The sequence below is a fragment of the Lampris incognitus genome, chromosome 19, assembly GCF_029633865.1.
Source record: "Lampris incognitus isolate fLamInc1 chromosome 19, fLamInc1.hap2, whole genome shotgun sequence".
Classification (NCBI taxonomy): Eukaryota; Metazoa; Chordata; class Actinopteri; order Lampriformes; family Lampridae; genus Lampris; species Lampris incognitus.
In genome coordinates, this window is record NC_079229.1 from 6,747,435 (window position 1) to 6,774,952 (window position 27,518).

Below are 27,518 nucleotides of genomic sequence, written 5' to 3' on the forward strand. Positions count from 1 at the left end.
TGTGACGGCCCTATGACGGCCCTGTGACGGCCCTGTGATGGCCTTGTGATGGCCCTGTGATGGCCCTGTGATGGCCCTGTGATGGCCTTGTGACGGCCCTGTGACGGCCCTGTGATGGCCCTGTGATGGCCCTGTGATGGCCCTGTGACGGCCCTGTGACGGCCCTGTGATGGCCCTGTGGTGGCCATGTGACGGCCTTGTGACGGCCCTATGACGGCCCTGTGACGGCCCTGTGATGGCCCTGTGACGGCCCTGTGATGGCCCTGTGATGGCCCTGTGATGGCCCTGTGATGGCCTTGTGACGGCCCTGTGACGGCCCTGTGATGGCCCTGTGATGGCCCTGAGACGGCCCTGTGACGGCCCTGTGACGGCCCTGTGACGGCCCTGTGACGGCCCTGTGACGGCCCTGTGACGGCCCTGTGACGGCCTTGTGACGGCCCTGTGACGGCCCTGTGACGGCCCTGTGACGGCCCTGTGACGGCCCTGTGACGGCCCTGTGATGGCCCTGTGACGGCCTTGTGACGGCCCTGTGATGGTCCTGTGATGGCCCTGTGCTGGCCCTGTGACGGCCTTGTGACGGCCCTGTGACGGCCCTGTGAAGGCCCTGTGACGGCCCTGTGACGGCCCTGTGACGGCCCTGTGACGGCCCTGTGACGGCCCTGTGACGGCCCTGTGACGGCCCTGTGACGGCCCTGTGACGGCCCTGTGATGGCCCTGTGACGGCCCTGTGACGGCCTTGTGACGGCCCTGTGACGGCCCTGTGACGGCCCTGTGACGGCCCTGTGACGGCCCTGTGACGGCCCTGTGACGGCCCTGTGACGGCCCTGTGATGGCCCTTTGGTGGCCCTGTGATGGCCCTGTGGTGGCCCTGTGATGGCCCTGTGGTGGCCCTGTGATGGCCCTGTGACGGCCCTGTGACGGCCCTGTGACGGCCCTGTGACGGCCCTGTGACGGCCTTGTGACGGCCCTGTGACGGCCCTGTGACGGCCCTGTGATGGCCCTGTGACGGCCCTGTGACGGTCCTGTGACGGCCCTGTGACGGCCTTGTGACGGCCCTGTGACGGCCCTGTGACGGCCCTGTGACGGCCTTGTGACGGCCCTGTGACGGCCCTGTGACGGCCCTGTGACGGCCCTGTGACGGCCTTGTGACGGCCCTGCGGTGGCCCTGTGACGGCCCTGCGACGGCCCTGTGACGGCCTTGTGACGGCCCTGTGATGGTCCTGTGATGGCCCTGTGCTGGCCCTGTGATGGCCTTGTGACGGCCCTGTGACGGCCCTGTGACGGCCCTGTGACGGCCTTGTGACGGCCCTGTGACGGCCCTGTGACGGCCCTGTGACGGCCCTGTGACGGCCCTGTGACGGCCCTGTGACGGCCCTGTGATGGCCCTGTGATGGCCCTGTGACGGCCCTGTGGTGGCCCTGTGACGGCCCTGTGATGGCCCTGTTATGGCCCTGTGATGGCCCTGTGACGGCCCTGTGATGGCCCTGTGATGGCCCTGTGACGGCCCTGTGACGGCCCTGTGATGGCCCTGTGACGGCCCTGTGATGGCCCTGTGATGGCCCTGTGATGGCCCTGTGACGTGATGGCCCTGTGACGGCCCTGTGATGGCCCTGTGACGGCCCTGTGATGGCCCTGTGACGGCCCTGTGACGGCCCTGTGACGGCCCTGTGACGGCCCTGTGACGGCCCTGTGACGGCCCTGTGACGGCCCTGTGGTGGCCCTGTGACGGCCCTGTGGTGGCCCTGTGACGGCCCTGTGACGGCCCTGTGACGGCCCTGTGACGGCCCTGTGGTGGCCCTGTGACGGCCCTGTGACGGCCCTGTGGTGGCCCTGTGACGGCCCTGTGACGGCCCTGTGCTGGCCCTGTGACGGCCCTGTGACGGCCCTGTGACGGCCCTGTGACGGCCCTGTGACGGCCCTGTGACGGCCCTGTGGTGGCCCTGTGACGGCCCTGTGACGGCCCTGTGATGGCCCAATGACTGCTGGGATAGGCTCCAGCATCCCCGCGACCCTGAGCAGGATAAGCGGTTTGGATAACGGCCGGGTGGATGCTCCAAGCTGAGGATGACTGGGACATGAGCAAGCAGATGAAATGGGGGCTCAGCTGAAAGGTGGGGGTGACTTGATCACTGCTGCACTAACTGGGAGGGGAAAGTCCTGACGCCATGTTCAGGAGCCCTGGCTGGGTGGGGTGGCAGATAGGCACCACCGGGGATTAAAGAGTGTGATGTTCATTCGTGACGGAGCTCGTGACTGTGTGCAAAGCTGGGGGTAGCGGAGTTCAGCTCCATGTGCACCAGCACCCCCGTCAGTCAGTATCACGTCACTAAGCTGGTCATACAGATTTGTGCAGGTAAAATGCAACTTGTCACATAAAGTCTGATACCCGATAGAGCTGCAAATTATTGAAGAAAAAAAAATCAACATTGCAATATTTGGGGGTGGGGGGAGGTTGCGATATGTAATGCAATGAGAATAAGAAGGAGCTCAATATTTCCCTCAGACACATGCAGGTTCAACTTTCAAAGCTCCATTGGCCAAAGAATGTATGACGCCAGCGCTGATAACGGTGATTTCAGAGGAGAGACGGGGAAGCTGTCCAAGAAGCAATTAAATCAGATTCATTATGCGGTTTGTCAGATGTGCTGGCATATTCCTCTTCAGAAGTAGTCATAAATAAGGTGACCTTGTCAAGCCAAGCCAATTTCATTTGTGTGGCCCATTATCAAAAAATTACAAATTTGCTTCAGCGGACGTTACAGCAATACAGCATCCTGTCCTTTGACCCTCGCGTCGGATAAGGAGCAACTCCCTAAAAAAAAAAAAAAAAACCTTCAACGGGGAGAAAAAATAGGAAGAAACCTCGGGGGGAGAGCAACGGAGGAGGGATCTCTCCCCCAAGATGGACAGACGTGCGACGGATGTTGTGTTTACACAACTTACAGAAAGAGGATGAGAGGATTACAATGGAAGATATATGAAGAGGATGCTAAGCAGTGTCCAGATGTCACCAGAACAGCCCAGGACCCGAGCCACACGACCGCCGTCACCACGTAGACCTGACAGAAGGACCGACCACACATACACTGCACAGGGGAGACTCACACCACACCGTTCACACACACGGGAGACGAGACAAGGGAAGACATTAAGCACACCTCCAAGTGAAAGAAGGGTATAACATTGAAACAGGATGACAAAATGATATGGGTTTATAAGATATATATAAAAAAATGTGATAAGGGGGATGCCAAGTAGTGTCCACGTGGCGACCACCGTCACCATGGAGACCTGGGAGGAGGACGGACCACATGTGCACACGAGAGAGACTAACATCACGTCATCCACGGAAGAAGAGAAAGGAGGAGACATCATTCAGAGAGAGAAAAGACATGCGAGAGAACAGTTTGCAATAGTCAATAATCTACACTCTATAAGCTCATCAGCAGAGCAGTGCTTGGTAAATTCACTGAGACAGAAACGGACCCGCCAAGTACTTAATTTCAAGGCAACTAATTAATAGGCTCTGTGATGGACTGGCGGCCTGTCCAGGGTGTCTCCCCGCCTGCCACCCAGTGGCTGCTGGGATAGGCTCCAGCATCCCCGCGACCCTGAGAGCAGGATAAGTGGTTTGGATAATTGGTGGGTGGATGGATAATTATAGGCTAAGGCAAAAAGATGAGTTTTAAGTTAAGATTTAAAGGACTCAACAGATTCGGATTGTCTGACGGCGGCAGGCAGGTTATTCCACAAGAATGGGGCTGACAGGAAAAGGCCCTGCTGCCACCAGCTGGCTTCTTTTTAACTTTGGGTCCACACAGGAGCCCTGTATTTTGAGAGCGGAGAGCTCAAGATGGAATATAAGGTTTAAGGAGATCAGACAGGTATGATGGGGCAAGCCCATCTAGGATTTTATAAGTCAGCAGAAGCCCCTTGAAGTCTGAAATCTAACCTGGATAGGAAGCCAATGAAGGGAGGCAAGAATTGGTGTAATGTGGTCAAATTTTCTAGTTTTAGTCACAATTCTAGCTGCAGCATTTTGAACGATCTGAAGACTATTAGTACTAGCATGCGGCAGACCTGAGAACAGAATGTCACAGTAATCAAGTCCAGATGAAACAAACGCCTCTATTAGAGTCTCTGCGTCAGCCAGGGAGAGGAAAGAAAATTTTAGCTGTTACGCAAGTGAAAAAGGAAGTCTTGGTGCTTATCAAAGGAAAGGCTGGGATCAAATGTAACAACAAAATTTTTGGTTGCCACACTTTGTGAAATCCCAGAGTTGTCGATTGTTATTGTTACTCAATCAAATTGGTGTCTGTGTCTAGCACGCCTAACAACCAGCATCTCGGTTTTATCTGAATTTAAAAACAAGAAATTTGGTGATATCCAGTTTTTCACAGGCCTCTAAATTAGTCATTTGAGTATGATCATTAGCCCTTATAGCACATATAGCTGGGTATCATCAGCATACCAATGTAAATGTATTCCATGACTGTGTATAATTTGACCAAGAGGTGAAATATAAAGAGAGAACGGTAGAGGGCCAAGAACCAAGCCCTGAAGTACACCATATTTAACGTCAGAGAATTTTGATGTAATATTATTATAGCTGACACAATGTGTTCTTCCGCCTCCGGTGTGGGAAGATGGCAGCACAAATTCCCGTTTGCAGTGGCCTCACCCAGTAGTACCGGTGTGGGAAGATGGCGGCACGAATTCACATTTGCGGTGGCCTCACCCAGTACCGTCCATGCAGTGTCTTTGTCCACGTCTGCGTCTAAGTTTGTCTTCGTTTGATGGCTGGGAGAGCTGGCACTTGATCAGCTGGGAGAGCTTGGTCTGCTGCGTCCTGTGGGCCCAAGAATGATGGCCCTGCTTGGAGCTGTGCCCGAAGAGGTTATACCGAGAGCAGTCTGACAGGACGCAGAAGCAGGGCAGGCTAAACTAACTGCTAGCCCATGCAGACCGGCAGTTTTGATAACACCGAGGGTGGTCTGGTGGCAGCCTTGCCTAACCTTGACTGTGTTTTTAGTGTCGTGTGGAGTGCGGGGAGGTGTGTTGAAGGTGTCTTTCTGGGAGAGCTAGCGTTGGATTGGCTGAGGGAGCTTGGTCTGCTGTACCCTGTGGGCTCAAGGACCACGGCCCTGTGACCAGAGCTGCGCCCGAAGAGGAAACATCGAAGGCGGTCTGACAGGATGCGGAAGCAGGGCAAGCTAAGCTAACTGCTAACCCATGCAGACCGGCAGTTCCAACAGTCATCCTGGCTGGTGTTGGTTCTCCTGGACAGTGATTTTTTATTTTTATTTTACATATATGTGTTAGTTTGGATATGTGTTGTTGTAGTTCTTGCAGTTTTTGGATATGTGTTTTTGTCTTTGTGTTGCACTGCTGTGGGCTGGGGGAAACGATGTTTCATTTCATTTTTTGTACACATGTGCATGAAATGAAATGACAAAGTGATTCTGATTCAGATTCTTCCAGATAAATAAGACTTAAGCCAAGAGCGAGCTAAGCTGCCATGGTGGCCCAGTGGTTAGCGCTGTGGCCTCACAGTAAGAATGTCCTGGCTTCAAACCCTGGGGTTGTGCAACCTCGGGGGTCATCCCAGGTCGTCCTCTGTGTGGAGTTTGCACGTTCTCCCCATGTCTGTGGCGGGGTTTCTCCGGGTGCTCTGGTTTCCCCCACCATCAAAAAGAAACATGCATGCTAGGGTTTATACTCCTGTCTGTGCCCCTGACCAAGGCAATGGGAAAAGAACTGGAGCTGGTCCCCAGGCGCAACATGAAGGCGGCAGCCCACTGCTCCTGGCTACACAGATCACTGCTAGGATGGGTTAGTTTGCAGTAACTTAATTCCCCCAAGGGGATTAACAAAGGAAACTTAATTTAACTTTCAAGCCAGAGGCACCAAAATTACAATTTATTCTATGTAATAATATACAGGGATCAATGGTGTCAAAGGATGCACTGAGGTCCAGTAGCAGAAGCAGATCAGAGTCCATAGCTAGTAGAACAGGGGTTTTCAATGTGTGAGGCGCGCCTCCCCTGGGGGGGGGGGGGGGCGCCAGAGAGCTTCAGGGGAGGCGCAGCGTGAGAGAAAAAAAACGTGAAGAAAAAGTAACCGTTAGCTAAAAGTTAGCTAAATTTAGCTAACTTCAGCAATGCTTGGAGCAAAATGGGTGGATTTTTAGTAACGTTACCTACAGTGAGAAAGGAGACAGCGTCTGGGGCAAGCAGAACACGGAGGGAGTAGGACCATGATTATTTAAAGTCTGGATTTTCAGGACACTGCCGCAGTGTGTTATCTGCCAAGAGGTGCTAGCTAGCGACAGCATGAGACCGTGTAAACTCCGGCGTCATATTGATACCAAACACCCAGGTTTGGTGACCAAGCCACAGGAGTTGTTTGATAGGAAGCTAAAGGAATTGCGGTCACAGAAGAAAGCCATTGACACATTTAGCACCGTAACTACTGTAACCGGTTACTTTGTTGCCCGCTGCGGGATTCGATACGAGGTGTACCGCACCCCAAGGCGACGTCACTAACCGCTCGGCTAAAGGGTCAGACCCGTCAGCTAGGGGGCTAACGTGTCTTATTAGTAGTTTACAGCAGTGGTTCTCAACCTTTCTGGGGTCCTGGACCCCCTGCGTATTTTTGATCTACCCTGAGGACCCCTCCACCTGATCTTGGGGGAGGGGGGGTTGCAATTTGATAGAAACAGTAGAAACTGCATTTTAAATTGCATTATAGCATTTATTCACTCTTTGGGGCAAAAATAAGAGCTTTCAGTTGTAACTTAGATATAGTTAACAAAACAGAATTCTTATGCAGTAACTTTCAGATATATGTAACAAAACAGAATATGTATTCAGTAACTTTCAGATCTATGTAACAAAACAGAATTTTTATGCAGTAACTTTCAGATATATGTAACAAAACAGAATTTTTATGCAGTAACTTTCAGATATATGTAACAAAACAGAATTTTTATGCAGTAACTTTTAACAATGCAAACGGGAGCGAGATCTCTTATTAAAATACAATAAATGACACTTGTGAAACAGATGTAATTAGAGAAAAAAGTCCTGTTACCCTTTATAGTTTAGGTAGATAAAGGTCTCAGTCACATCTGAGTAAAATAATCCTATTTCTATAAATGCCATAGGATCTTTTTTTTTAAGATATTTTATTTTCACGGACCCCTTGCAATTACACCACGGACCACTAGGGGTCCGCGGACCCCCCGGTTGAGAAACACTGGTTTACAGTACTGTTGGTAAATAAGGGTTTACCGCTTTAAGAGCAAGATCTGGGGTCGGACTCTGATTGGTTGGTAGGGAGGGGGCGAATGAGGAAGTTGTTGTGTGGCGCGAACGGTAGCGGGAGCTGCGCGCGAGCGAAAGGAGATATTACTACTAAGAACTGTGATATATTGGACCCATGTCAACGTTGTGTGCAGCTGTGAAGAAGGATTAAATGTGTTCCCGAAGAGAGAAGACGGCGTCCTCGCCATTTTCAGACGAAGTGAACTGTTTAGCTGCGTTGACGGAGTTTAGCTAGCTAGCGCCGGGCGGTGACGGGCAGCGCCAGCGAACTTCCGCCCCGCATCCCGAATAAATCCGGTTCCCCTGTAACTTCCGGCGAAGGTGGCCGGAAGACGGAGACAGGAGAAGTAACGCTACCATGGCAACCGGAAGCATCGTACCGAGTGGCGTGGCGCATAGCTAAGGCAGGTAAACCCCACTTTAAAAAGATAAAGATGTTTGAAACGTTTGAGAATGTTTGAAAACGACGTTCAAAAAGATGCTTAAAACATAAAGATAAAGACGTTTAAAAATATTTGAAAAAGATGTTTAAAAAAATCAAAGATCATCTCCAAAGATACATCATTTATTGTTGAAACCCGTTTTTATACCTGAGTGGAACATGCGTTATAGCAACAACAATATTAGTAATAATAGCAATAATGATTGGGAGGGGGGGGGGGCGCAGCTGTTTTTATGTTCTCTGAGGGGGAGGCCCTTTTCCTGCACTTCGAAAACCCCTGTGGTAGGAGATTGTTCACCACTCCGGTCAGAGCAGTTTCGGTGGAGTGACAGGGCCCTGAAAGCAAACGGAAAAGGTTCATATAGATAGTTTTCCTCTATACGGGTCGAAAGTTGTTTATACACAACTCTCTCTCAACTCTCTCATACTTTAGAAAAGAACGGAAGATTAGAGACTGGTCGATAGTGATCAAGGTGCGGTTTCTTAAGTAGAGGTTCCACCACGGCTGTCTTAAAACTGCTAGGAACAGTGCCAGTGGTGAGTGATGAATTAACAATTTCTAGTCGTTCCCTGGAAAGGCCCAAGTATTTGGTTTAGAAGCTGATACGAGCTCAGTCGAAGTATCGAGAGAGATGGCCTCCACGGCTGTAATAAAAGGTACCACCAGTGACTCATTGTATAAATATGAATTTGGTAAGACAGGGTCTGCAGGAGTAGCTGGAGTTGAAGAACTAATTTTGTTGATGATCTCATCAACCTCATTGCGGAAAAAGTCTAGAAACTCATGAGCCATGAAGGGTGGGCAGCTGATAGACGGCCGCTTTTTAGTAAGTTTAGATACAGTGTCAAAGTGAAACCTGGGGTTATGTTCATTAATATTGATTAAGTGGGAGAGCTACGCTGCTTTCGCAGCGGGTGATGTACACTTGTATTTCAATAAACACTCGTGCCAAGATAGGTGAAAAAAACTTCCAGTTTTGTTTTTCATCCTTTACGCTCCAGCCTCCTGCAGGCCAGCTTAAGAGCACGTGTCTCGTCGTTAAGCCAGGGTGTAGGCCTCTGTTAGGCTCGACTTCGTTTTCTATCAAGCAATAAGCTTTACTCTAACATGACTGACGGGTCCAGTTTGTCTGCAGTTGTCACACTGCAGTATGACTACTGTACACATTTATACTGCGGATGACATTGTTAATTGTGAAACGATGTGTTTTTCACCCCAATACCTGGCACGAGTAATGTTTTGGAAACGTAAATGTTCCACCTCCGGATGGGTCTCGCTACAGACAAGACAGGCACTTTAAATCACAAAATACAAAAAGATGATCAAATATATACAGTGGTGTGAAAAAGTGTTTGCCCCCTTCCTGATTTCTTATTTTTTTGCATGTTTGTCACACTTAAATGTTTCAGATCATCAAACAAATTTAAATATTAGACAAAGATAACACAAGTAAACACAAAATGCAGTTTTTAAATGAAGGTCTTTATTATTAAGGGGGAAACAACATCCAAAGCTACATGGTCCTGTGTGAAAAAGTGATTGCCCCCTAAAGCTAATAACTGGTTGGGCCACCCTTCGCAGCAACAACTGCAATCAAGCATTTGCGATAACTGGCAATGAGTCTTTCACAGCGCTGTGGAGGAATTTTGGCCCACTCATCTTTGCAGAATTGTTGTAATTCAGCCATATTGGAGGGTTTTCGAGCATGAACCGCCTTTTTAAGGTCATGCCACAGCATCTCAATCGGATTCAGGTCAGGACTTTGACTAGGCCACTCCGAAGTCTTCATTTTCTTTTTCTTAAGCCATTCAGAGGTGGACTTGCTGGTGTGTTTTGGATCATTGTCCTGCTGCAGAACCCAAGTGCGCTTCAGCTTGAGGTCACGAACAGATGGCCGGACATTCTCCTTCAGGATTTTTTGGTAGACGGCAGAATTCATGGTTCCATTTACCACAGCAAGTCTTCCAGGTCCTGAAGCAGCAAAACAGCCCCAGACCATCACACGACCACCACCATATTTTACTGTTGGTATGATGTTCCTTTTCTGAAATGTTGTGTTACTTTTACGCCAGATGTAATGGGACACACACCTTCCAAAAAGTTCAACTTTTGTCTCGTCAGTCCACAGAATATTTTCCCAAAAGTCTTGGGGATCATCAAGATGTTTTCTGGCAAAACTGAGATGAGCCTTTATGTTCTTTTTGCTCAGCAGTGGTTTTCGTCTTGGAACTCTGCCATGCAGGCCATATTTGCCCAGTTTCTTTCTTATGGTGGAGTCATGGACACTGACCTTAACTAAGGCAAGTGAGGCCTGCAGTTCTTTGGATGTTGTTGTGGGGTCTTTTGTGACCTCTTGGATGAGTCGTCGCTGCGCTCTTGGGGTAATTTTGGTTGGCCGGCCACTCCTGGGAAGGTTCACCACTGTTCCATGTTTTCACCATTTGTGGATAATGGCTCTCACTGTGGTTCGCTGGAGTCCCACAGCTTTAGAAATGGCTTTATAACCTTTTCCAGACTGATAGATTTCAATTACTTTGTTTCTCATTTGTTCCTGAATTTCTTTGGATCGCAGCATGATATCTAGTTTTTGAGGATCTTTTGGTCTACTTCACTTTGTCAGGCGGGTCCTTTTAAAGAGATTTCTTGATTGAGAAGAGGTGTGGCAGTAACCAGGCCTGGGTGTGGCTAGAGAAATTGAACTCAGCTTTCCAAAGATGTGATGAACCACACTTAATTTATGTTTTAACAGGGGGGGGGGCAATCACTTTTTCACACAGGGCCATGTAGGTTTGGATTTTTCTTTTCCCTTAATAATAAAATCCTTCATTAAAAAACTGCATTTTGTGTTTACTTGTGTTATCTTTGTCTAATATTTAAATCAGTTTGATGATCTGAAACATTTAAGTGTGACAAACATGCAAAAAAATAAGAAATCAGGAAGGGGGCAAACACTTTTTCACACCACTGTATGTTCCATATTGTAGCACTGTTCACCTCTTTAGACACGTGTCCCAATGACCACTTTACCATTTTCAAAAAGGGAAAGTGCTTGTCAGTAAGAGGTGTTAATCAGTAAGAGGTGTTAATCAGTAAGAGGTGTTAATCATACCATTTATATATTCAATATATCATATATTAAATGTTAGTTGTAGTTAAAAAGTGTACGTGTGCATGTGGGTGTGCGGTGTGGGGTGGTGGGTGGTTTTGTTACCTGGTATCCAGTGAAGTGTGTGTGTGTGTGCATGTGTGTGCATGTGTGTGTGTGTGTGCATGTGTGTGCATGTGTGTGTGCATGCACCTGTGCACCGGCACCCGCTCGTGCACACAACCACAAGTGTGTGAGCAAGAACGAGACAGGAACCTGGGGCTCTTATCGTTCCACTTCCCCGTGCGGTGCACTTCCTTGGACTGGCGGGCCCTCTTTATTTCGGGAGGCCTGGGGTGTTCGGGAAAGATAAACACTATCTGCCATCAGGAAACCCTCGAGCCGTTTCCACGGGAAGTTTCAAATGGCTAAAGTAAATAAAAGGCCTTTTCACTGTTTTCCACTAACTCCTTTTCCCCACAATAGCCATTCAACATCGTCATCAAAGTGGCGGGTTGCTGTTAGCGCTCGCTTAATGGCGATGGATCCAACCCCTGAAGGTTAAGTTTACGGCGTTATGGCAGGATCCACATTCACATGTTGAACGGTCGGTTGGGGTGATCCGTTAAAAAGGAAATGGGCTACTCGTGGAGGTAGGGACTTGATGTTTTGGATCTTAAAGTAGGACCAGAACCGGTCGTCAGAATGAACTTCCCATGTCTAAAAGCCTCGAACACGGCGTGACCAAACATTCAGCAACATTTTTTATTTGCATCCGGACCTTTTTCGGTGCTCGTTCTCAATCGTCTCAAGGACTGTGAGGGAGTGGTCTAGTCCTCATTAATATTGAGGAGTGGACCTTTGAGTGACAGTACAAGCCAGGGTTGGCGGCGGGGGTGGGCGGGGCTTCATAGTTTGATGATTTGATCTGATTGGCTGTATGTGGAACGAGTGTGTCTGATGACATCATGAGTATCAGAAAGAAAGATTGGCTGAAAGAAAAGCTGAACTAGCTCTTTCAGAAAGAGAAAAATACAAAACTGAATTTTACCTTTTATACTTTTTTTCCAATAGAGAGAGATAGTGCAAAGTTAATGACCGCTCAATTAATAAGTGATGTTAGAATATGTTAGTGTTTTCATTTTGCTGCAACTGCAAGTCCTGCTCCCTCCATTTCTGGGCCTGAAGGCATCTCTCTCTCTTTTTACTCCCCTCTTTTTCCTTTTGGTCTTTTCCTCCTCTTCCTCCTCCTCCTACGTCTGTCCTTGTCTCTTGCTCGCTTTGTCATTCATATGTTTTACTCAGATGTCCCGGGAGGCTTCAGTGTGAGCCAGGGGGAGGAGCCTAGAGAGGGCGGGGACCTCCAGCTCACCTGCACGGCCAATAAGTACCTGTATGCAGCGTTGTCGTGGCAACACATGAGCGACAGCCCATCTCGCAGAGCAGCCCTGAACAGTCAGCTCACACCAGGGGAGTTCTCCCATTCCCTGACCCTGTCGCTTAGCAACCTGACAGCCAGCGACGCCGGAGCCTACCGTTGCTATGCCCGTCACCTGCTCACAGGACACATGACACACCTGGATAAGCGGGTGGTGGTCAAAGGTGAGTTACAACTTTATTTTTAACCGTTCCAGTCGTTTCTAAGATGACTGCGCTCATGCCTCCCCTCTACCGCCTCCTCCTTCTCCTTCTTCCTCCTCGTGGTCATCGAGAACGATCATGATAATAAGGCATTATTGTAGTCAGTATTACGGTCAATGTGCTCATACGTATGCACACATAGGCAGGAAACGAGCACAACACACACACACACACGCACACACACACACACACACACACACACACACACACACACACACACACACACACACACACACACACCCATCCCTCACAGGCTGTTCCTGAAATTTGTTTTTCTGCTTGAAATCCCATCAAGCGGTCATTCATGACTAAATGTACAACTTATCTCATCAGTTTCCTAACCTTACGACATTCTCTCCTTAAACAAGTCAACTTCTCCTCTCCTACCCCCAACCCCTCCTATGCGCACGCACACACACACAAACACACACACACACACTTAGTGTTACGACACTGTATGTGCTTACAAACAGATGCGTAGTCTCTCACTTCTTGAGAAGTGGGTCCCTGGGCTTCCTGGGGCCCCACCCTGCCTATGCTCTTGCAGTTTAGCTCAGCACCTCTTTCACGTGGGAATGAGCTCTTGTCTGGAGGAAGAGCGCACAATGGCACTTCCCACAATGCCACATTTACAGGCCCCAACACAGGGCTAGAGGAACAATCAGCCAATCAGACACTGTCAGGCCCCAGGCCCCGCCGACAATCATCAATTGTTGTCGGGGGGGGGGGGGTAGGGGAAACAACAATCAGTCGCCTTGCTTAAGTGACTTTTTCTTCATGTCGTTTATGGCTGTTCTCCATACAATCGCAGCTCCACACGGAGACTTCCTCCACCAGCACCCCCACAGGGAATTTACTACTAGAGAGGTAGTGGAGATAAGGGGAGAAAAAGAGGACGATGGAGAGAGGGGGGGTGTTGAAGTCAAGACATTTTGATCGATCGAGATGGGGGGGGGCAAGAGAAAGGGAGCGGGTGAGAGCAAGCAAGAGACAGAGACAGAGACAGAGACAGAGAGGGATTAAGGGGGTCGTTCGGTGTAAACACAGAGTATTTGTGGTGAGTCAGCGGGAAGCTGGAACATGGATCGTGACTCATATTGGGACCACTCACAGGCTAATAACAGCCTGGATGATGAAATATTGCCCTGCACTGCTGAGTCTTCTAGGAAATGCTCTTGTATGGCAGGATATCAATTCGACTAAGGGGCCCCAAACTCAGTCGCTGAGATGACTAACGCTTAGAAGACAGAGGCTGTCCACAGCAGAAATACGTCCAAACCGCCTCGTGCCACTGCCTGAGTCAGAGACGCTGCTGCAGCGGGCGGCAGGAGACAACAGGGCGGCTTTTGACTCGAGAAGGAAAAGCAGAAGTGACTAATTTGTGTCTATTCATAGAACGGTCGCTGCCCTGCCTTATAACAAATGCACATAACATGATTGTATGTCTTCCTGTAATTCCCCCCTGTTGCACACAACAAGCACATCCACATAAAGCGATGAATGTGCAAAATCTCTCTTTTACACACACACTCATATTCCCACAGACTTTCCCTTTGTCTATAAACTCACACGTCCTCCCTGCAAACACTCTTCCCCTGTTTCTATCTTGCACACACGTACACATGCAGTTCTAGCTGCTGCTTTATTCTTAAATGTTCTGAACATGCATGGTTGTGTGTGTGTGGGGGGGGTGTGGGGGGTGCATGTGTACGTGTTTGCATGTCCTCCCTCAGTTTTGGAGCCACCCGCTCTTCTCCAGAATCTGACGGACTGCTCAGTCAACGTAAGCAGCTCCGTCACCCTTACCTGCCTCGCCCAGGGCACACCGCTCCCGAGCATCGCGTGGTACAAAAACGAGCGCCCCCTCTCGCAGGGATCGGGTGAGAGATCATGCCACACGTGAACGTGCAAGGCTTTTTTTTTTAATCTGAGGTTTCGAAGTTTATACCATTTCCCCCCCCCCCCCCACCACCACCACCTTTCACCACCAGGTATCGTCATTCTGCAGGAGGGTGGGAACCTCCATATTGATCGAATCACAGTAGAAGACCAGGGCCTGTATACCTGCCGGGCGTCCAACGAGAGAGGCTCTGCAGAGAGCTCTGCCTACATATGGGTCAACAGTAAGCATCACTCACCCAGTAGTGTTTTGTGCATCTGTCTCTGCTTTTAACACACGCACACTTGCTTGCTTGCTTGCTGGTTGTCCATCGTGCCCGATGATGACCATCTTCTTCTATTTGTGGGTCATTTGAGGACTCAGATAGCAGAAGATACCTGCGCAGAGATGGTTTTTAAAGTGGCATGGGGGGTGCGCTTCTCCCAACGCCACATGACTTGATTGTAGAGGAGATGGTTCCGATGGCAAGGGGGATCCCTAGACGACCGGCACCTCCACACAACTGCAGGGGGCTGCCGGAAATCCAGTTTTTCGGAAACCGCCTCGAAGCGTGCCGCCACAGCTTGCTTTTCTGTTGGGGTGAGCTCCCTTAGCCTTATGTCTTCCCAGACTCACCCACAAGGCAGCGGGGCAGTGGTTGATAGGTGCCAGGGCGTGTCCACCAGGGTGGGCCTGCACACCATATCTCTGGGGCCCACTGCTGCTCCGAGATCCCCTGCCCAGTTAGCCTGGGGCCGCAAGACCCCAGTTACCACGTGTGGCCACGGGGAGGCCTGGCAGGAGTCTTGGTGAAGGAGAGGCTATGTACTGGCAAGGGAAGGCTTACACGCTAGGACGCTTCCCTATTCGCCACAGAGGCTAGCCAGCGGCAGCAAGCTAAGGGCAGGAAGGACACAAGCGGGTTGGAAGAACACATGCACCTTCCCTCCAGCTACACACTGCTGCACTAGACGCATCACAACACCCTGTGTGTATGTACACACACACACACAACACGCACACACACACACACACACACACACACATCCGTTGGCAGCAGGGTAGGGCCACTGTTTTCGGACCCCCGCTGGGGTGTCGTCTCCCAGCCTGGCCCTGGAGGGCAGTGTGTTGTTGTGTTCTCATCAGTCAGGAAGGAAACTGTCTCCCTTTTTGATTTCCTACCACACGGTCCCCGTCATGCAGTGAGGAGGAGGAGGAGGATCTGAGCGAGGAGGAAGATGGGTGTTGCGTGTGTTCACCCCAGCGCTGGTGGACTGCTATGACTATGGGGATCAGGCAGCTGGGCAGTGAAAACATAGCGCCCCCATTTGGAAGGGTGGAGAATAGTCATTTATTGTACATTGAAATTGAAACAATCTCTCTCTCTCTCTCTCTCTCTCTCTCTCTCTCTCTCTCTCTCGTGTGTGTGTGTGTGTGTGTGTGTGTGTGTGTGTGTGTGTGCAGATGTTTCAGAGGCATCATCTCTGGAGATCCCCACCCTGACCTGTACCTGTGTGGTAACCGCCCTCCTCTGGCTGCTGCTCACGCTCGTCATACGCAAGCTCAAACAGGTGTGTGTGTGTGTGGGGGGGGCGTAATGAGGAAGTCTTATGAACGTTTTGGAAAACGGTTCAAATTTTGACTTCATACAGTGGGGGGGGGGGTGTTGGAAGCCTTGCGTAATGGGTCAGGATGACAAAAATGGGACATGAATCAGGGGATCAAAGAAGGTTGATTCAGCTCATCTGTGACCAACAATTTTTATTTTTTTAAAAACAGGACACAACACACAAACAACAACAACAACAACAGGGCAGCACATTAGTAACAATGTTTGAGGACCGAAATAAAGGGGAAAAATTTACAGAATAAAAAAACCATATCCATAGTAACTGAGAGTAGGAGACAGACATTCCCAAGGGAAAAACAACTAATAATGGACTGAAAAGAAAGAGGGGAAAAAAACCCCAATAAAACAAAACTACACATTGTATATACAACCATCCATTTCTACTAACTCCCAAAGCCGGCCTGCTCCAGGTCTGATGTTGCTGGGTGTGGAGGGGTGCAGGGAGGGGGAGATCCCTTCTTCTAAGGTAGTCTCTTATGGACCCAGTGATGCCTGACCATGCCTGCACAGTGGCAGGCTGGGCTCTATTGAGTCGTGCTGCTGTACACTCAAGAGACACTATGCTGTGGTAGGATGCCATCCAGCACTGAGTTAAAGGAAGTGTGGCATTAAACCACAGTGTCAGTGTGGTCTTTTCTGCTGCAGTAACGCCTGCCAGCAGTAGTCTTCGCTGATTTAAATTGAGAGACAAAGACGAATCGTCATTGAGCAGACAAAGGCAGGGATGAGGCAATATTGTTGATCCTAATAACTCTGACAACGTTGACATAACCTGTGTCCAAAACTCTCTAATCACTGAGCAGTCCCACAACATATGCATTGAGTCAGGCCATCTGGATACAATGTGTGTTCTGTCAGTAAACAAAGTATCCAGGTGGACTGATTCAACCTTCTTCGATGCTCTCAACCTGGATTACTGAGCATGCATCAAGACACACATCAGGGGACCAAACATATCCGTGCGTGACACGTGTGTCATCCTCTCAAACGTGCACTTCTTATTTGCAGATTTACAAAGTCCCGTGTCGACATAATGTCACCAGGTTTCGGCTCATCGAGAAAGGCTGATTCAAACCCCTTTTGTGTGACTCACACGTAATCACTCAAAATCAACCAGCACTTATCAACTTCCTGTTTGTGTGATGTCCCAGAGATACAAGATACCCCCTAAACAATGCTGCTACACAGCCCACCCTCCCCAAGTCGGATGGCGGTCCCTGCGGTTAAAAGAAAATGCACCATTCAGACCAGCAGTGTTTATTTGTAAGCGATAAACGATGCTCCTATAACAGAGAAGAGGGGACGCTCTGGATGTCTTAACGGTTGCAGCATTTTAATGGTGGGAGCGCAGTCATGTCCATGGTGCTCCTTCTCCCTCTTTTCCAGCCCAATGGTTCCAGTGCCAAATCGGAATACCTGTCAATCATTCTGGACACGGGGGAGGGGCCAGCGGGGGAGCAGTGTGAAAGACTGCAGTACAACGCCAACCAATGGGAGTTCGCCAGGGAGCGCCTCACCTTAGGTACTGTGCATCATCTTCAGACTCAGGGGTTGCGCAAAAATGGCAGGATTGGGAGGAATGTGATAAAGATCTTAACAATGGGGAAGAGAAAAGAGGTATTTAAGATTGCCGAAGAGATGAGACAACTTTCTCATAGGTCTTATCAGCTATTTATGGGAGTGCCTCCTATTCTACTAATCAGCCTTTGTGTCTGTGTTATGTGTTGTCTGTGGTCAGCTAATCAACCGGGGGTGTCTTAAGCTCTGTTTACGGGAACTAATCAGCCCCCCCTATGGCCTGGGTGGGATTTAGACCGTGTTGACATCTGGAAGTCACCGATAATTACATGGATAGGTCCTCCGCTGCCTCTTTACCATCAACATTCCACATCTGTGATGCACAGTGATTAATAAAGCAGCCTCATCACACGGCCTTCTCCTCCGCTGACTCCATTTCTCCTCTCTCGCTCTCTTTTTTTGTCCCCCTCTGTCTTTCTCATAGAGAAACCTTTGGGTCGTGGAGCCTTCGGGAAGGTCATGCAGGCGTCTGCCTTCGGTATAAATAACTCCACCGGCTGCACTACTGTAGCTGTTAAGATGCTTAAAGGTACAGGATGGAAAGACCTCTACGTAGACTGCTACATAGACAGAGAATAGAATAGAAAGTCCTCACTTGTGTGTTTTGTGTTTACTGTATCATGTCCACCAGATGGGGCTACAGCCAGTGAGCACAAAGCTCTAATGACTGAACTGAAGATCCTCAACCATATCGGCCACCATCTGAACGTAGTCAACTTGCTGGGGGCCTGCACCAAGCCAGGAGGTGCTTTGTATGCATGCATCTGTGTTTGTGTGTGTGTGTTGTGCACGAGCTGCTTGAGAACATGCATGTGTGCATTTCCGCACTTTTGCAACCATCGTTGTGTGTCTTTGTGTCTTCCATATGTGCAGGTCCACTTATGGTTATTGTGGAGTACTGCTGCTATGGTAATCTCTCCACCTACCTAAAGAGCAAGAGAGATGTGTTTGTTAACAGCATGGTGAGTTCACAGCCGTTTCACAGAACTCAGGAGACAGATCGGGAGATAGTGTCACGGTGGCTGTTTCCCACAGTACACACACAAACACACAAACAAACAGAAGCGTGCGCTGGCGCAGAAATGAAGAGACAGAAGTGCAGACCACAAGGAATTAACTCATAGTTGGTAAAATGCACGCACGCGCACACACATGCACGCATGCACAAACACACACAAACACAAAAACAAACATACTTACACTCAAATGCACACACACTCACACATATGCACATAATCACAGATAGACTGGTATGCATGTCTACACACACACACATACATGCACACATCTGTAGAACCACTTTAAGTTTCATTCAGCTCCCCTGCTCACTAAAGTGTGAACTGCAGTCATTCCCTGGTCTAAGTACACAAAAACATCACACGTGTACACAACAAATTGCTTTTGCAATCTGTTCCAAGTTCCAAGTTGTTATCTATGAGTGCTTATCAGCGTGTTGAGGCCCCGTTTCTTGTCTACGTTGGTACCCCTCGAAAACACCGCCCCCGTGTTGGTCTTCATAGCTCACCCAGCCAAGTGCTGAAGTGTGCGTTTGTTCGTGATTTTGTCACTCTCACACTGTTCTCGTGCATCCAGTAATTAAAACCACGTCCACAAAAAACACGCACACGGCCGGTGTTCTGGATGTGGTCCGTGCAAACAGACCTTCTCCACTGTTCACTCCATCACGCAGTCACATAAAAGCTATGAAAACACCGCTGGGTGCTGCTGAACAGCCACTCGCCGGGAACGAAGTTCTGCAACACACGGAGCGAGTCTAAAGCAACGCAACACTCACTCGGTCACCACTCTTTCTTTGTGCCTCTCTCATTCTCTTCACATCAATCACCGTATTTGTCTGCACTAGTTTCTCAGTATACTTCCCCCCCATCCCAATTTCTGATCAAACTATATCGATCTGGGCACAGTGGTCTATTCCATTGCCTACCAACACAGGGATCGCTGGTTCGAATCCCCGTGTTACCTCCAGCTTGGTAGGGCATCCCTACAGACACAGTTGGCCATGTCTGCGGGTGGGAGGCCGGATGTGGGTATGTGTCCTGGTCGCTGCACTAGCGCCTCCTCTGGTCGGTCAGGGCGCCTGTTCAGGGGGGGAGGGGGAACTGGGGGGGGGGGGATAGCGTGATCCTCCCACGCGCTACATGAAACTCCTCGCTGTCAGGTGAAAAGAAGCGGCTGGTGACTCCACATGTATGGGAGGAGGCGTGTGGTAGTCTGCAGCCCTCCCCCGGATCAGCAGAGGGGGTGGAGCAGTGACCAGGATAGCTCAGAGAGCGGGGTGATTGGCCAAGTACAACTGGGAAGAAAAAGGGGGAAACCCCCCCCCCCAAAAACTATTTCAATCTTCTGAACCTCCTATACACCCCGCACCCCCACTTCCATCTTTCTCTCAGGTGTTTAGAGGAGAGGATGAAGGGATAAAGAGGCTAGCCAGCGTGTCCAGCAGCCAGAGCAGCATCAGCTCACAGTCTGATGTGATGGAAGAGAAGACGGACGGTGAGCAGGGTAAGACCGTAACTCATCAAAATGATCCAGAGGCCCTTTTTTATCATTCATGGTGCTGCATTTGTCTCACTTACCCACCTATATTAGGATCAACCATCCTTTGGTTGTCTTGTTTATCCATCCATCCGACCCCCCCCCCTCTCTCTCTGTATTTCTCTCTCTCTTCAGGCACCTTGGGCGAGTCCAATTCTCCCTTACTCATGGAGGATCTGATTTCATTCAGTTTCCAGGTGGCACGGGGAATGGAGTTTCTGGCCTCTCGCAAGGTCTGGCACATCTCTACTTTGTGTGTGTGTGTGTGTTTGTGTGTGTGTGTGTGTGTGTGCGTCTGCTGATCATTTCTGTTGCGTTCTGCCCGTGTGTACCCACATCAGTGCATTCACCGAGACCTGGCAGCCAGGAACATTCTGCTGTCGGAGAACAAAGTAGTGAAAATCTGTGACTTCGGGCTGGCCAGGGACGTCTACAAAGACCCCGACTACGTCCGCAAGGGAGACGTGAGTACACATCATCACTCCCATCCCAAACGGAGACGACTTCCATTCGAAAACCTGCTTTTCATTTACCAGTCGATGACTTGAAGTTATTCAAGTTCAACTCGGAAGTTGCGTTGTTATTCATCCTGACTATATAACCTAGATAAGAGTTATTTAAGCAGATTTCTGTCTCTGAAATATTGAGATCAACCCCCCCCCCCGAAAGTCTTTACATCCATATTTCGAATGAACTTCTTTATATATTAAAGGGGGACCCCCCCCCCACATACACACACAAAAGTTCACCTCACAGAAACACCCATGATCGATCAGGGATACTTTAACTGCCCTCATCGTGTAACTGAAAAACAACAGGCTGCCTTACATACCCCCAGGTGCAACTTTAGCTTCTCCTGATGTGAATAACGTGTGACCCTTGACCTTTACTGTGTCTGGCCATGCAGGCCCGGCTGCCGCTGAAGTGGATGTCCCCGGAGTCCATATTTGACAAGGTGTTCACCACCCAGAGTGATGTGTGGTCCTACGGCATCCTACTGTGGGAGATCTTCTCTCTGGGTACACTGCTCTCCATATCACACATGCTTATCAAACGGATAGCTCAAATCAAGCAATCTGATTTGTTGTTAGCCATGGTATGATAACCGTGGCCAACGGCACTGATGTCCAATTCCTTTACACAATTCAGCACCACGCTAGTATGTTGCGTTGTAGCCATCCTGCACTATGTGCATGCAGCCTGTTTGTAAGAACAATGCTTTATGAATGCTCTATGAACATGTTAATAACAACGGTCTTTCATACTGCCATACCTGGTAACCGTTTTATAAAAGCAATAGCTCACACCCCATAGCTTTGATATAATCACAATATACCATGGCCTGTCGTTGAGCTATTGCTTCAGTATATCCAACATGTGTGTGAGTGCAAATTGTTGTTTGTTTGTGTGATTGATACTTTTTGCATACACACGAGAAGGAGCGATATATATATATATATATATATATATATATATATATATATATATATATATATACACACACACACATATATATATATACATATACACACACATACACTACCGTTCAAAAGTTTGGGATCACCCAAACAATTTTGTGTTTTCCATGAAAAGTCACACCATATTCACCACCATATGTTGTGAAATGAATAGAAAATAGAGTCAAGACATTGACAAGGTTAGAAATAATGATTTGTATTTGAAATAAGATTTTTTTTACATCAAACTTTGCTTTCGTCAAAGAATCCTCCATTTGCAGCAATTACAGCATTGCAGACCTTTGGCATTCTAGCTGTTAATTTGTTGAGGTAATCTGGAGAAATTGCACCCCACGCTTCCAGAAGCAGCTCCCACAAGTTGGATTGGTTGGATGGGCACTTCTTTGAGCAGATTGAGTTTCTGGAGCATCACATTTGTGGGGTCAATTAAACGCTCAAAATGGCCAGAAAAAGAGAACTTTCATCTGAAACTCGACAGTCTATTCTTGTTCTTAGAAATGAAGGCTATTCCATGCGAGAAATTGCTAAGAAATTGAAGATTTCCTACACCGGTGTGTACTACTCCCTTCAGAGGACAGCACAAACAGGCTCTAACAGGTACTATTTAATGAAGATGCCAGTTGGGGACCTGTGAGGCGTCTGTTTCTCAAACTAGAGACTCTAATGTACTTATCTTCTTGCTCAGTTGTGCAACGCGGCCTCCCACTTCTTTTTCTACTCTGGTTAGAGCCTGTTTGTGCTGTCCTCTGAAGGGAGTAGTACACACCGGTGTAGGAAATCTTCAATTTCTTAGCAATTTCTCGCATGGAATAGCCTTCATTTCTAAGAACAAGAATAGACTGTCGAGTTTCAGATGAAAGTTCTCTTTTTCTGGCCATTTTGAGCGTTTAATTGACCCCACAAATGTGATGCTCCAGAAACTCAATCTGCTCAAAGAAGTGCCCATCCAACCAATCCAACTTGTGGGAGCTGCTTCTGGAAGCGTGGGGTACAATTTCTCCAGATTACCTCAACAAATTAACAGCTAGAATGCCAAAGGTCTGCAATGCTGTAATTGCTGCAAATGGAGGATTCTTTGACGAAAGCAAAGTTTGATGTAAAAAAAATCTTATTTCAAATACAAATCATTATTTCTAACCTTGTCAATGTCTTGACTCTATTTTCTATTCATTTCACAACATATGGTGGTGAATAAGTGTGACTTTTCATGGAAAACACAAAATTGTTTGGGTGATCCCAAACTTTTGAACGGTAGTGTATATATACACATATATATACATACATACATGGACAGCACGGTGGCGCAGTGGTTAGCGCGGTCGCCTCACAGCAAGAAGGTCCCAGGTTCGGGCCTGGGGTAGTCCAACCTTGGGGGTTGTCCCGGATCGTCCTGTGTGGAGTTTGCATGCTCTCCCCGTGTCTGCGTGGGTTTCCTCTGGGGGCTCCGGTTTCCTCCCACAGTCCAAAGACATGTAGGTCAGGTGAATCGGCCATACTAAATTGTGTGTGTGTGTGTGTGTGTGTGTGTGTGTGGACCCTGTGATGGCTTGGTGGCCTGTCCAGGGTGTCTCCCCGCCTGCCGCCCAATGACTGCTGGGATAGGCTCCAGCAACCCCGCGACCCTGACAGCAGGATAAGCGGTTTGGATAATGGATGGATGGATGGACATACATACTATTGAGCTTATTGAGAGTTGGCTGGAAGAATGCAGGAGACTTGTCTACATGTTTATTTCTGTGCACTTTTTTGTATATTCAGGTGTGTGTGTGTGTGTGTGTCACCTGTCTCACAACCTGTCTGTTTTTATGTGTGTGTGTCCAACAGGAGCGTCTCCGTACCCTGGCCTTCACATCGATGAGGAGTTCTGCCACAGGCTGAAGGGAGGCACACGGATGCGGGCACCAGAATACAGCACGCCTGCCATGTGAGTTGTTCCATTCAGCAGCATTCGACCCTGTGAACAGCAGCAGCGCGGTACGGTGCAGATAAGGGGATAAGGAGATCGTCCATTTAGCGCTTGTGTCCACATCCAACTGCCCCAAAGCGCCCTTAAACAAGATGCTGAACCCCTCCCTACCTGCTCCATGGGAGCTTTCCTCCATCTGACCTCCTCCTCCTCCTGCCTCCCTATGGTTAGGAGGAGTGGGGTTTTCTTAGAGCTCAAAGTACCCAATAACATCTTTTAAGATTTTAGGGAGTATGACATACGCATTAATTGCGTATGTCATATGTACAGATATATTTCTAAAGCAACATGGGTATGAATGCCAACTGGTTTTTGAGTCTTGATGCATGCTCGATAATCCAGGTAAGAAAATCAAGCAACATTTATTGACAGATAGGTTTCATCACTCAACTAAGTGACAGCGCTGCAGGTATCCTACCCCTCATAATCAATACCGTACAATAACTTCAACAATACAATACAATACAACAATACACTGCCTAATGACCAAAACCAACGACCAGTTTCATATGCAAATATGGCCATGTGTACTATTCACAGAGGGTTGGGAAATGCTGTGATTGCTACTATTCCCCAACCCTCTGTGAATAGTGCACATGGCCATCGAAACTCTAAGGTCACACCCATATTTGCATGTGAAACTGGTCGTTGGTTTCGGTCGTTAGACACTCTATTGTACCGTATTGTTTATAAGGGTGGCGCTGTGGCGCTGTGGTTAGTGCAGTCGCCTCACAGCAAGAAGGTCCCGGGTTCGAGCCCTGGGGTAGTCCAACCTTGGGGGTCGTCCTCTGTGTGGAGCATGTTCTCCCCGTGTCTGCGTGGGTTTCCTCCAGGGGCTCCGGTTTCCTCCCACAGTTCAAAACCATGTAGGTCAGGTGAATCGGCCGTACTAAATTGTCCCTAGGTGTGAATGTGTGTGTGTGTGTTGGCCCTGTGTGATGGCCTGGCGGCCTGTCCAGGGTGTCTCCCCGCCTGCCACCCAATGACTGCTGGGATAGGCTCCAGCATCCCCGCGCCCCTGAGAGCAGGATAAGCGGTTCGGATAATGGATGGATGGATGTTTTTAAGGGTGGGGATACCTGCAGTCAGTTTAGACTGAAAAGGTCACTTAGCTGAGGGATGAAAGGTATCTGTCAACAAACGTTGTGTCCAGATGACCTGATTCAACCTTCTAGGACAGTTTTTGACAGCTTTATTATAGACAGTAAACATTAGTGCATTTAAATGGTTGATTAGCCCAGGCAGAGATGTATTCTGCATGCTTTGACAGCACTCAACTAACAATATACCTGTGTATGTATGTGTGTGTGTGTGTGTGTGTGTGTGTGTGTGTGTGTGTGTGTGTGTGTGTGTGTGTGTGTGTGCGCGCAGTTATAGCACTATGTTGGCATGTTGGGAGGCTGACCCCTCAGACCGGCCTACCTTCACTGACCTGGTGGGGACACTTGGAGACCTGCTACAAGCAAGAGTTCTGCAGGTCAGGTCTCCCCCTCTCTCTCTGTCTCTCTGTCTCTGCCTCTCTCTCTCTGTCTCTCTCTCTCACTCACACATACACTGTGTTGAGAAAGTTCGTGTTTGCATATGTATGTATATGATAGATGGATAGATAGATAGATGGATAGATACAAGTGCACGACACAAGGTCATCCAGACTGTTTTTGCCTTCTGAAACAGGATGGAAAGGATTATATTCCTCTGGGATCGTCCATGTGTGGCGACAGACTCAGCAGCGAGTCCAACACGGAGAAATTCTCCACCAACCAACCACCACATGCAGTCACTAATCTGGGGTAAGGAGGTCACATAAAGTTCCTGGTATACGAGATAAGAAAGGTCAGACAAAAAGGGAATCGGGTATCCAAAAGTGATCTCTGGGTCGCAGTGTGAAAGGCTGCTCATATTTTGGTTCCTCTCCGGAGGTCACTATACGGTATCTCTTCTGAAGCTGTTAAATCACACTTGCGTGTGACGCTAGTACATTTCCATATATATATTGGGCTTTCCGCTTGTATGTTCCTATTCACAGTGATATACAGCTAGTACAAAATTAAAAATCAGTTCCTACTAAGTTGCTTTAGATTCCTAGATCACCGATATCACAAGCATAGTAAGAAATTTACGGTCAGAGCCACAAAGCCCTTATATCTTAAAAGGTTATTACTGTGCCCCTGGAATAATCCATGTATGGAAGGGCTGTGTAAGATCGGAACTAACGAAAGGCTTTTGGCCAAACGAGACAGGAGCAGATTCAAGTATGCAGAAGAGTAAGACGTGAGAAAGTGCCGTGTTCGTTGTGCGGAGTTTTGCAGACCTTTCAGCACAATCAGCCTGTGGTCAAACGAAACTCTTAATCTCACCTTCAGTTACATGCGGGGGATGGACCCGCTGCAGACCTTTGAGGAACTTCCCTGCAAGGAGCCGGCTAACCCTGATGTAAGAGAAGATAACATATGTGTGTGACTGTGCATGTACACAACATGCATAGGCATAAACCCACACACACACACACACACACACACACACACACACCAAGAGAGAGACAGAGAGATAGCTAAAGCAACTAAAAAACACTATCAGAAGTGAAAAATGGCACAAGTTAAGAAACTATATTAAAAACATGACTTTTTAGGGAGGGGAAGCTTAACAACCATTGGCCTTTATGCAGATGAGATGAAGCAGCTTTGAATCTGATGCACTCTACTGAGAAGATTTTGCAGGTGTGGGCAAAAAGTCAGCAAAAATTGCTCTCATCGACTGCACCATCTGCTATTTGCATTTTTACAGTTACAATACCTGTTCATTATAGTTACTTTTACCAACGGCGTAATCTGCCCTTTGCACAAGTTCACCGTCTACAATACCACTGAATCGGTCATCGTTACTGCAGCACGGCCATCCTCTACTAGAGCACACTGGCTCACAAAGCACACCGAAAGGCCACACTGACTCCTTTTGTACACGTAGCCTCCTCATGCACTCTGATTTCTTCGAGTACTTTTATAAGTACTTTTATTTTGGGGGCATCCGGGTGGCGTGGCGGTCTACTCCGTTGCCTACCAACACGGGGATCGCCGGTTCGAATCCCCGTGTTACCTCCGGCTTTGTCGGGCGTCCGTACAGACTTTCTTCAAGTACTTTTACCCATCCATCCATCCATTATCCAAGCCGCTTATCCCAATCGGGGTCGCGGGGATGCTGGAGCCTATCCCAGCAGTCACTGGGTGGCAGGTTAAAAAAGTAAAAGTACTTTTATAAATACTTTTATTTCCCACTTGTGTGTCGAGCCAGCAAAACAAGCATTTCATTATGAGAATAAGTGTAAAGTTAGGTTTATATATATGACAAATAAACTTGAAACATGCACATAACCCAACACTAGAGGTATGTGTGTGTGTGTGTGTGTGTGTGTGTGTGTGTGTGTGTGTGTGTGTGTGTGTCTGCTTGTAAGTGAATTCAGTCATTTCTCCACACACACTGAGACTCTGTCTGTGCTTCAGGAGGAGCAGGGAGACAGTGGGATGGTCCTGCCCTCAGAGGAGCTCAGACAGCTGACCTGGAGCGACGGCACCAAGAGCAGGAAACTGAGCAGGTTTGTGACCTCCAACCCCTGACCTCTCAAAGCGAGCCCGAACGAGAGACGATCACGATTGTCCAACAGCCGCCGTAGCAGCCGTTTTACTGACTAGTCTTCTGTGTGTTTTCAAAATGCTGCCGAAAACCTTTTCCTCTTTTGTTTTGGGTTTTTTTAGACACACTGGCATCTGTAGGTAACAAGTCTATATATAATATATGTGTGTGTGTGTGTGTGTGTGTGTGTGTGTGTGTGTGTGTGTGTGTGTGTGTGTGTGTGAAAATATAAGTAAATAAATGAAAAAACTACAGGAAAAAAATAGTATACAGATGCACTGATCAGTAAGCTGGGTAAACTGAAGGTCTT

The 27,518-nt window shown here is 48.5% G+C and overlaps 1 protein-coding gene across 1 annotated transcript in view; it reads left to right on the top strand.

Annotated features, from left to right (window-relative positions):
* flt1 (fms related receptor tyrosine kinase 1) overlaps window positions 1–27,518 on the top strand; it is a 64,263-nt gene that overhangs the window by 34,886 nt on the left and 1,859 nt on the right. Inside the window, exons 13-29 of the mRNA XM_056299087.1 lie at window positions 12,159–12,455; window positions 14,228–14,374; window positions 14,486–14,617; window positions 15,838–15,944; window positions 17,390–17,525; window positions 18,006–18,110; window positions 18,213–18,326; window positions 18,455–18,543; window positions 19,993–20,104; window positions 20,273–20,370; window positions 20,479–20,601; window positions 21,045–21,156; window positions 23,440–23,539; window positions 24,953–25,058; window positions 25,256–25,371; window positions 25,945–26,014; window positions 27,079–27,170. Of these exons, the coding sequence (XP_056155062.1) occupies window positions 12,159–12,455; window positions 14,228–14,374; window positions 14,486–14,617; window positions 15,838–15,944; window positions 17,390–17,525; window positions 18,006–18,110; window positions 18,213–18,326; window positions 18,455–18,543; window positions 19,993–20,104; window positions 20,273–20,370; window positions 20,479–20,601; window positions 21,045–21,156; window positions 23,440–23,539; window positions 24,953–25,058; window positions 25,256–25,371; window positions 25,945–26,014; window positions 27,079–27,170 (2,056 nt within the window). The remainder of the gene's footprint in view (window positions 1–12,158; window positions 12,456–14,227; window positions 14,375–14,485; window positions 14,618–15,837; window positions 15,945–17,389; window positions 17,526–18,005; window positions 18,111–18,212; window positions 18,327–18,454; window positions 18,544–19,992; window positions 20,105–20,272; window positions 20,371–20,478; window positions 20,602–21,044; window positions 21,157–23,439; window positions 23,540–24,952; window positions 25,059–25,255; window positions 25,372–25,944; window positions 26,015–27,078; window positions 27,171–27,518) is intronic.